A 10,857-nucleotide genomic window follows, 5' to 3' on the forward strand; every position below is an offset into this window, starting at 1 on the left:
TTATATATACATACATGTGTTTTTATATATGCAGTGTATATACGTACATGACAAATCTTAAAGTGCTATACAAATTCTAGCTATTATCATCATTTCCAGAGGAATTATAACAAACATAAAAAATTGCAAAGTGCCTTATGAATTATAATAATAATAATAGCTAACTTTTATACAGTGCTTACTTTTTCCGGCACTGTGCTAAGCGCTTTACAAATATTATCTTGAGTCCCACACCAGTCCTACAATAGGTGCTATTTTCATCCCCATTTCTTGTATCTATGTTGTTAACACATTGTTTCACATAAACATTTCCTCGTTTTGACATAGTCCACACATCGTTTTTAATAGCTTTGTTGACAAGCCAATCCTTGAGAAGGTGGTCTGATTCCCTGCTTTTGAAGGTGAAGAAAGCTTGGAAGATTAGGGAGACCAGGACGGGCAAAGCAGACGCACTACGTGTTCGAAAGAGCCCCAGCCTTGGAATTAGAGGCCCCGAGCTCTCTAGTCCCTTCCTGCCACTAATTTGCTAGGTGACTGTTTCTGTTCTTAAATGACACAGCCTTCCAACTTGAATGCCACCACCCAAGGACAGATTGAGCCCAGCCCTAGCTGCCTCTCACGTAGAAGTTTACTGGAAATTGTGAGGAGCTTGAGAAGGTGGGAGGAGAGGTAGGCGGTCCTAGTAGGAAGGGGGCGGAGCTGTCGAGGCTCCCCGCCAGTAGGCCGGGCTATGGCGAGGGAGGGGAGGGGCTAGGAGCAGGGCGGGGCGAGGAGTGAGTGAGGCGGGGCCGCTCCGGAGCTCGGCTCTATCCTCACCTCGGCGCTCGGCTGCTTCTGCCTGTGACGGTTTCCCCTTTCCGGCGGCGAAGCTGAGCAGGCGGAAAGCGCCGAGCGCCGAGCGCCGAGCGAGCTCGGGGCCGCCGCCGCCGCCGGTGACGGCTGGGGCCGGAGGAGGGATGAGCTTGGCCGGAGGCCGAGCACCCCGGAAGACCGCAGGGAATCGATTGTCTGGGCTCTTGGAGGCAGAGGAGGAAGATGAATTCTACCAGACCACTTACGGGGGGTTTACAGAGGCAAGAGCGGGGTCCCGCGGAGGGGGCGGGGCTGCGCGGAAGGGTCTGAAAAAGGGGCCGGGGGTGGGATCTGAAAGTGGAGAGCTGGGGGATGGGAGGGGGCGCGGAGAGGAGGGGGCCGGAGGGGAGCCCCTCCTCAGCCTTCGCCTTTCCGGGCCCTTCCCTGGGACAGTTATCGGAAGGGGAAGGCCAGTCTTGTATTTCTGCATCCTTCACTGTCCCGGGCATCAGGCGTCGGCTAGGCCTGGGTTCCAGTCCAGCCTCTGACATTCACCCCTGTGTGGTCTTGGCCAAGTCACTTCACTTCCGTCTGCCTCAGTGTTTCCCCATGTGAATGCAGTGGGGATGATGGTGATGATGATGATGATGATGATGATGACGATGACGACAACGACGACAGTAGTGTTTATGGAGCGCTTTATAAATATTATTTCATAATAGCACCTACTTTCCAGGGTCGTTGTGGGAATAAAATGAGAGAATATTTGTAAAGTGCTTAATGTTAACTATCATCATCATCATCATCATCTATTCCCAGAAAAATTATAGTGAATTTTAAAGATTGCAAAGTGCCATATGCATAATTATTATTAATATTATAATAGCTAACATTTACATACTGCTCATACTTATATTTATATAGTGCCGGGAGATTCTATTGATTCTTTTTTCCTTGAAGGAGGCAATCAGAACTTGTGACTTACCCAGGGTCACACAGATAATAAGTATCTGGGGTCAGATTTGAACTTAGGTCTCCCTGACTCCAGGGCCAGTGCTTTATTTTTCGCACCACCTATCTGCACCAGACTGGATGGCTCCGCTAGAGAAAGTGAGGCTGGTGACTTTGCACAGCCCTCCCTCACTTAAATCCAATTCACTTACATGTCATGACATCACCTCTCTGATGTCATGGTCCTCTTTGAGAAGGACAAACAAAAACTATGTACCAAGAACTGTGCTAAGTAAGCCCTTTTCAGATATTTCATTTAAGTCCTATACCAGTCCTATGAGATAGGTGCTATTATCATCCCCATTTTACAGATGAGGAAAATGGAAACTGAAGCTCCAAGAGGTTAAATAATAGCTAACATTTATGTGATGCTTACTATATGCCAGGCACTGCGCTAAGCCCTTGCTAAACCCTTTACAAATATTATCTTATTTGAGTCCCACAGAAGTCCTGTGAGATAGGTGCTATTATTTCCATTGTACAGATGAAAAAACTATAAACTGAGGCTCCAAGAGGTTAAATAATAATCAGCATTTATGAAGCACTTTACAGATTTCTCTTATTTTATCCCTACAATAACCCTAATTACAGATGGGAAACTGGGGCACAGAGAGGTTAAATGACTTGCCCAGAGTCACACAGCTGGTAAGTATCTGAGGCAGTATTTGACCTTAAGTCTTCCTGACCCCAAGTCCAAAGCTCAATCTATTGTGCTGCATACTTCCTTTACAAATTTCTTTCCCAGAGTCATACCGTTAATAAATGTCTGAAGTGAGATTCAGTAGGGTCTTTTGGACTTCAAGGGTAGTGTTCTTATCCACTGTGAGATTGAGAAGGGTCCCTAAACAGTTTGGAGATTATTAAACAATTAGTTTGTGAACATTAGGGAAGTGATGATCAGAGTAAGCATGTAATTACATGAGAACAATGATGGTAATTACCAAGAACAAGAAGTAATTGGTGGCTCAGTTGGTAGATCACTGGGCCTGGATTCAGGAAGACTTGAGTTCAAATCCAACCTCACACACTAGCTCTGTGATCTTGGGCAAGTCACTTAATATGTGCCTCAGATTCCCCATCTATAAAATGGAGATAATAAAAGCACCTCCCTCCCCGGAGTTGTTGTGAGCATCAAGTGAGATAATATTTGTAAAGTGCTTACTTAATACAGTGCCTGGTACATAGTAGGCACGATATAAATGCTAGGCTAGCAATTATTATTATTATTATTATTATTATTATGCCAGACTGACTTCATTTCATAGGATCATAAATTTAGAGCTGGATGGGTCTAAATAAATTTACAACTGTAAAGGTCATGTTGTCTAACCTTTTCTTAGTGTGTATAAGGAAAATCAAGTCCAGAGAGTTATGACTTCCTCAGGGTTACATAAGTAATAAGCAGAAAAAGTCTGGATTTAAATTCAGGTCATCTGACTCCAAGTTAAGTGTTTTTTGCATTCTGTTTTAGGTTTGTTCTTTTCTTAAAGAGGTTATCAAGGGAATACTGTAGCCATGGTAAACCCAGATTTCTGGAAAGCATATGATGGAGTTCTTAATGATATCCTTATGTACCAGATGAAGAGATGGGAGCTCCATGGTAGTACAGTTAAGTGGAATTGTAGGTGATTGGAGCCTTTTATCCAAAAAATGTTTGGTTAATGGATCTTCTTACCTGGAGCTTTGTCCTCTATTTCTTGCTGTTCTATATTTTTCATCAAAGGTATGGATGAGGGCACAAATATCTTATTTATCAAATTTGTAAATAACCCTAAGCTAAGGGAAAGTTTTGGATGACATACTTAGGGTTCAAAACTTTGGGCCTGTTGATGTATCATGAAATTTAACAGACATAAATATAAAATACATCTCCAGGGTTAAAACTTCATCTGTGTGGGTACAGAATGGGAGAGTTCACATGAAACAGCACTTCATCTAAAACAGATCCAGAAAATCTGTTTTGAAGAATCACAGAGTTGGAAGGGGATCTCAGAGTTCATCTAGTCCAACCTGTGCCCAAATGGAAGTATTCTCCACAGTGTTCCTGACAAGTGCTTTACTCAGCCTTCTGATCGAATATTTCCAGTGATGGGGAACTCAGCACCTCTCCCTACATACAGCACATCCCAGTTCTAGGACAACTCTGCTTGTTAGGAGATAGTTTTTTATATTCAACATTAATCTGCTTCTCAGTTTGTTGCATTCATTGTTCCCATTCCTGTCCTTTAGGGCCAAGCCAAACAAATAGTCCTCTTCCACATAAGAGCCTTTCAGGTACTTGAAGTTAGTTACCACATCGTCCCTTAGTCTTCTCTAGGCTAAACATCCTATTTCCTTCAGCTGATTGATGTCTAGAGCATGTTTTTAAGTCTCGTCCCCATTCTGGTTACTTGGCTACATATGATTTCCAGCTTGTCAGTAATCCTTCTGAAACACAAGTGCCTGAACATGGTACTACATACCTGCTCTGATCAGGGCAGGGGGCCAGGGAATTTCCTGCATTCCAGACCCTAGGCCTCTCAAGTGGCCTTAAAACGGTGGCAGCATTATTGGGTGCCACATTACATTATTGACTCATAGTTAGCTTCAAGCTTACAGAAGCCCCCAGATCTTTTTCAGTGAGCTATTAGGTAACCACCGCTTCCCCATCTTGTTCTTGTACAGTTTAAATTTTTGAGCCTAACTCTTGGGTTTTATCCCAGTTGTTATCCTTATTTCATTCACTAAAAACTCAATGCAAATCATCATTGAGACATGGCTGCCAAAAAAACTAATTTGATTTTAGGTGTCATTAAGCAGAGTATCCAGAGAGAGGGAGGTGATAATCCCACCACATTCCACATTCTGTAGGAGTCAATCTTCATTGGGAATAGTGGGTTTAATTTTGAGGATCACATTTAAGAGAGACATTGACAAATGGGAGTAGGTCCATTAAAGCACAACCTGGATAGAAAAGGGTCTGGAAACCATATCTCATGAGCAATAAGGAAAGAATCAGGGGTGGTTCAACCTGGAGAATCTTCTTTCAGTTGGGATATGTCTTCAGATATTTAAACATCTATTATATGGAAGAGAGACTGAACCTGTTCGGTTTAGCTCCAGAGGAAAAAACTAGGAAGTTACAGGAAGCAAATTTTAATGCCCCATAAGAAAGATTTTTTTTTAACCAGTTAGAGTTATCAAAAAAAAAAAAAAAGGATTCACTGCCTTATGAAGAAGTGAGTTTCCCATCATTAGAAGAGTCTAGACAGAGGATGGATAACTACATATTGAGGATATTTTAGAGGGGATTTCGACATTGGGTGAGGATTAATCTAAATCAGAGGTGTCAAACGTGCTTGAGTACTGCCCAAACCAAAATAAATAAAAATACAGTAAAAGACAGATGATGCTAAAACATGGTTTTCTAAGTCAACGTGCACCAGCCGGGATTGTGCTGGCCCCTGTTTCTATTGGAGTTTGGCACCACTGACCTCTAGGTTCTCTTCCAACTCTTTAAAAAAATTCTATGACTTTTCCAAGGTCATCCGAACCTATGCCCTGATGTACTCACCAGCCCATGGAGACATAAGTCTGAAATTGAACTCATAACCTTTCCTCCGAACCCACTTCCTCTTCAATCAATCCTACCATCATCCTCCCAGTTTTTTAGGCCAAAACCCTTGTGCTCATCCTTGACTTCTTTTCTCGGCAGTTCTTGTCCCCATTCACACTGCCTCCACTTTTGTCCGGGTCTTCATTAATTACCTTAGGCCTCTGCCCCGTCATTGCAACAGCCTCTGCTCTAATCTCTTTCCAGACTGCTCTACAAGCATGACCAGTTTAATCTTAAAACACAGGTTTTCAGTCAACCCTCACCCCCTTTCTGGTCAAAAACTTTTAAATGTTCCCTGTTATTTTCCGGATGGCATTCAAGGCCTTGTACAACGTAGTTCCAGCTTAACCTTTTTATCCTTATTTTCCCCTACATGAATTCTTTACTTCGGTCAGACTAGTCTAATAATTTGTCCCATAATTGTGCCACAGCTATTCCTGCTTTTACCTTTGCCGACCTTGTGCCTTAAACCCTGCATGCCCTTTCCTCCTCTCCCTACTTCTCGGTGTACTACCTTTCCCTCAAGGCTTACTCAGGTTCCACCTCTTTAAGGAAGCCATGGCTTATTACTCCATCCCTTAATGATTGTACCTTCCCTCCAAATCTTAGAGCACTTTTTGCCCATATCTCTTCCTTATGCACCCTTCATTATTAATTACTCTTTTCATAAGCAATGTGATGTACTAGAAGGAACCCTGGATTGTGGGTCCAGACCCAGGTTCAAGTCTTAGCTCTTCCACTTACCATCACTTACATTTACTAAGCCTCAGTTTCCTGATTTGTAAAGTGGGGATAGTTGTATTCCCTACCTCACAGCTTTGTTTTTAGAATCAGATAAAGTGGTATGTGTAAAATACTTTGTAAGCCTTTGTGAAAAAGGTCTCTGTGATTGTGAGCTCTTATTATAACGTGCTGTCCCCTCAACCAGACTGTAAAATCCTTGACGATGAGAGCACGGCTTCTTCCTCTTCCTCTCCTGTACCTATTAAGTGCCTAATAAATGTTTATTGATAGTGAGCATTCAAGAAACATTTTCAGGGCTATTATATACCAGCCTTCTGCAAGGCACTGTAGAGCACAGAGAGATAAGTAAAATGTGCTCTTTCAAGGAGTTGAAAGCCTGTTGGTGAAAGTCAGAGATGTGTGTGTAATTTTTTTTGTTTTTTGTTTTTTGTTTTTAGGCAGTTGGGGTTAAGTACTTGCCCAGGGTCACACAGCTAGTAAGTGTCAAGTGTCTGGTCTGAGGCCAGATTTGAACTCAGGTCCTCCTGACTTCAGGGCCGGTGCTGTATCCACTCCGCCACCTAGCTGCCCCACATGTATACATATACAATTAACATTAATGCAAGGCACAATATACTGAGTACATCAGAAAGGAACAAATAGAAGTTTAGAAGAGGGAAAAATCATAACGTGGATAGAATTTTAGAGCTGAAGGAGCTCTCCTAGGCCATCCTGTGCAAACTCACTTTCTCGGTCAAGAAGCTAAAGCTTGGAGAACCTAAGCAGCTTGCTCAGGGAAGTGCCAACAGGCATGGGAGGGAAGGAGGCTTTGGACTCAAAGCCCAGCGTTCTTTCCAGTGGAGAATAAAGCCGGGAGAGCTTTAATATTTCCAAAGCCTATTCCTAGCCATTGTTTTATTTGATTCTTGCAGCAACCAGAGGGGGCAGCCAGGGTAGGTATCAGTATTCACATTTTCCAGAGTAGATAACCAAGACTCTGAGAAGTGTGCCTTATCCAGGGTCACAAATAATAAGCATCAGAGGTAGAATTAGAAGTTGTTAATGCTGGAAGCAGGGGTGGGGGTCTGTCTGGGTAGCCTTCTTAGTGGAGGAGTCTTGTTGTTCAGTTGTTTCAGTCATGTCTGACTCCTCATGACCCCATTTAGGGTTTTCTTGGCAGAAATACTGAAGTAGTTTGTCATTTCCTTCTCCAGCTCCTTTTACAGATGAGGAACTGAGGCAAACAGGGTTAAATGACTTGTCCAGGGTCACACAGCTAATAAATGTCTGAGGCAGAATTTGAACTCAGGAAGAGGAGTCTTCCTGACTCTAGGTCTGGCACTCTATCCACTGCACCACCTAGCTGAGTTTAATATAATAGTAATAATGATAGCATTTAGCTTGATTATAGTACCTACTATGTGCCAGGCACTGTGTTAAGTGCTTTACAGGTTATTATCTTATTTGATCCTCACAACAACCCTGATAGGTAGGTGCTGTTATCATCCGCATTTTACACATTTGAGGTAGATAGAGGTTAAGTGACTTGCCCAGGGTCATACAGCTGATACGTGTTTGAGGCTGGATTTGAACTCAAGTCTTCCTGATTCCAGGCCCAGTGCTTCAACACTGAAGAAGAAGAAGAGAGTTATATCCCTGATCCATTAGTGACTATGTTCTGTGCTGACTGAATTCTTATTTTCTTCTTCCTCCGCCAGGAATCTGGTGATGACGAATATCAGGGGGACCAGTCAGACACAGAGGATGAAGTTGACTCTGATTTTGACATTGACGAGGGGGACGAGCCAGCGAGTGATGGGGATGGCGATGAGCCGAGAAGAAAGCGCCGTGTAGTCACCAAGGCCTATAAGGTGGAGTGGGGACCCTGGGGTTAGGGAGGGCCTGCCCAGCATGAGCTTTCTCAGATTCTGTACGCTTCTGCTGTCTTTTGCCAGTCTTCAAGGTTTTTCCCATTCCAACCCAATTCCCTCAGTCTTGGGGTTCCCTTCGCTAGGCCCCAGGTTCTTGCGCCTTCTCCTTATTCGCTTAGCCCCCGGTCTCTGATCTCAACCTGCCCCTAGGAGCCTATCAAGAGCTTGAGGCCTCGAAAAGTAAGCATCCCAGCTGGCAGCTCCCAGAAGGCACGGGAGGAGAAGACGCTGCTACCTTTGGAACTGCAGGATGATGGCCTTGACAGTGAGTGGGGAAAGAATGGGGAGACTGTGTCTCCCCATCAGAATGTCTTAGTGCAATTTAGCTCTGGCCAGGCCCAACATCTACCCATCCAGACCAGAACTAGACCTAGAGGATTGTGGTGGAACCACGTTGTTGACAACAAAGAAAAAATAAGCCCAGGGTCCACTAGATGCTTACAGGTACGAGGTCTCCTCATGAGTACAGAATAAAGCAGCTCTCTCTCGGGTACAGAGGGAAGAGGAGACTCAGTTCCTTCCCGCAGAGCACCTGTTACTTAATTTATGAGAAGAGATGATCCAAAGGTAGATGCCTGGCAGCCGACTTTTAATTTGGGGTAGCCACCTTGTGGACTAAATGTAGCTAGTGTTTAATTCCAGCCTGTCAGCATGCTTCTGGACTGTGTTTCCTTGTGCTCAAAGGAGGTCCCTTATTTGATACAGCTGTATCACAACAGAGTTAGGGAAACGAGCCAACGATCAATGACAATGTTGAGGTGATCTGTCCCTCAGCTCTTCTCAAATGTCATGGCTAATCCAGAGTATGGGCATTGTAGGACTTAGAGCAGAAGGGAGCCCCAGAGGCAATCTAGCCTGACACTTCCGTTTTGCGGATGAGGAAGCCGAGTCTTACCAAGTCTGATGATTTGTCCAGGGCCTCTTAGGTAGGAAGTAGCAGAGCCAGGGTTTAACAAGTGGATGAAAGGGAAACGGTCTTGTTGGGGAGTTGTTATTTTAGGGGAAGGAGCTAAGAGTATTTTGATCTGAGTGGGCTTCTTGGAGGAGGTGGTTCTGAGGTACAAGATTTCCCACTTTCTCACTCAATATCTCTAGGCCGGAAGTCCATGCGCCAGTCGACAGCTGAGCACACTCGTCAGACATTCCTTCGGGTTCAGGAGCGGCAGGGCCAGTCACGGCGCCGGAAGGGTCCGCACTGTGAGCGACCCCTGACACAAGAGGAGCTCCTCAGGGAAGCGAAGATCACAGAGGAGCTCAACCTGCGTTCCCTCGGTCAGCCGGGGGGCTGGGGGGGATGAGAGGCTGAGAATGGGAGACAGGAGCTAGAAGAACAGAGGGAAACTGAAAGTACCAAGAGTGGAGATTTGGTGTAAAGGACGAAGCAGGAAGAGGCAAGGGCGGACAGCCCGGCATTGTGGGAGGTGTGAAGCTGGGGCTGTGGGGCCGGGAACCAAGAGGAGGCTCTGGACAGACAAAGATGCAGTGCTGGGGGGGCATGTTGGGGACAGAGGGAGGCCCTGAGTGAAGCCTTAGGAGGCGGAAGACAAGGCCTGAGGGGAGGGCTGATGGTGCACGGGCCAGTGGAGCAGAAGGGCCTGACTCCTTCCCTCCATCCCCCAGAGAACTATGAGCGACTAGAGGCAGACAAGAAGAAGCAGGTTCACAAGAAGCGCAAGTGCCCAGGGCCGGTGATCACCTACCACTCCATGACGGTGCCTCTGCTGGCTGAGCCGGGACCCAAGGAGGAGAACGTGGACGTGGAGGGGTGAGTGGAAGAGGCTCTCCTGAAGTGTCCCTGGCCCGCAGCATCACTCCCCGATCGCCCCTCTTCTCTCTCCTCTATTCCCATCCTTAGGCTAACAGAGTTTCCTTTGTCCTGGCTCACTTTTTCCCTGTCGTTTTCTGTTTCTGTCTCTTATTCATAGACGTCTTCTTGTCTCTTCCCTTTCTCAGGCTTGAGCCACCGCCTCTGGTCTCCACAGGGGTTCCTCACGCTGGGACGGGGCCAGTGATCCCACCTGCCCGCTGCTCACGTACTTTCATCACCTTCAGTGATGATGCAACATTTGAGGAATGTTTTCCCAGGGGAAAACCCCCCAAGATCCCCGTGCGTGAAGTCTGTCCTGTGACCCATCGTCCAGCCCTGTACCGAGATCCCGTCACAGATATTCCCTATGCCACAGCTCGAGCCTTCAAGATCATCCGGGAGGCCTACAAGAAGTACATCACAGCCCATGGACTTCCACCTGCTGCTTCTGCCCTGGGCCCTGGCCCACCACCTCCGGAGCCCCTTCCTGGGCCTGGGCCCCGGGCTCTTCGCCAGAAAATCATAATCAAATGAAAGCATGGCCGGTCCTCAGAGAGCTCTCTTTTGTCCTTTGTCACCCGGACCTTCCTGACCTCACCTCTCTGCCCCCCTCTAGCTGTTTCTCTCCCTCGTACCCATCGTGGACACCTTATTCTTTCTTCCCTCTTTCCCTCAAGCAACCTGCCCATGTCCTGTCTGTATTTTTTAATCTAATAAAAATAGGAAAATTCTTGTCTGATAAGCCTTCTGTGGAGTGGAGGAGGAGGGACATTTGTGCCATGGACAGTGAAAGTATCACTTACCATTATTTTGATCCAGCATAATACATAAAAAGTGAATGTAGGAGGTGGCACACACGTCCGTCTTTTCAACCAGACTGCGCCCTTGTTGAGGGCAGGGGCTGTATTGTTCTTATGTCTCTTGTGTCTTCATTGCTCAGCGCCTCATACGTGGTCTCTAAATATTTGCTGATGACCCCGCTGGGACTAGAATTCAGG

At 45.8% G+C, this 10,857-nt stretch overlaps 1 protein-coding gene across 1 annotated transcript; it reads left to right on the forward strand.

Annotated features, from left to right (window-relative positions):
- Positions 1-907: 907 nt before the first annotated feature.
- On the forward strand, positions 908-10,601 carry LOC114043122 (vacuolar protein sorting-associated protein 72 homolog). Its single transcript, XM_027862080.1, has 6 exons — positions 908-1,073; positions 7,840-7,992; positions 8,203-8,317; positions 9,148-9,324; positions 9,673-9,817; positions 10,006-10,601. Exons 1-6 carry the CDS (start codon positions 957-959, stop codon positions 10,391-10,393), a joined length of 1,095 nt encoding a protein of 364 aa, XP_027717881.1. The 5' UTR covers positions 908-956; the 3' UTR covers positions 10,394-10,601.
- Positions 10,602-10,857: the final 256 nt, after the last annotated feature.

Source organism: Vombatus ursinus, unplaced genomic scaffold (genome assembly GCF_900497805.2).
Source record: "Vombatus ursinus unplaced genomic scaffold, bare-nosed wombat genome assembly UNPS02014768.1, whole genome shotgun sequence".
Classification (NCBI taxonomy): Eukaryota; Metazoa; Chordata; class Mammalia; order Diprotodontia; family Vombatidae; genus Vombatus; species Vombatus ursinus.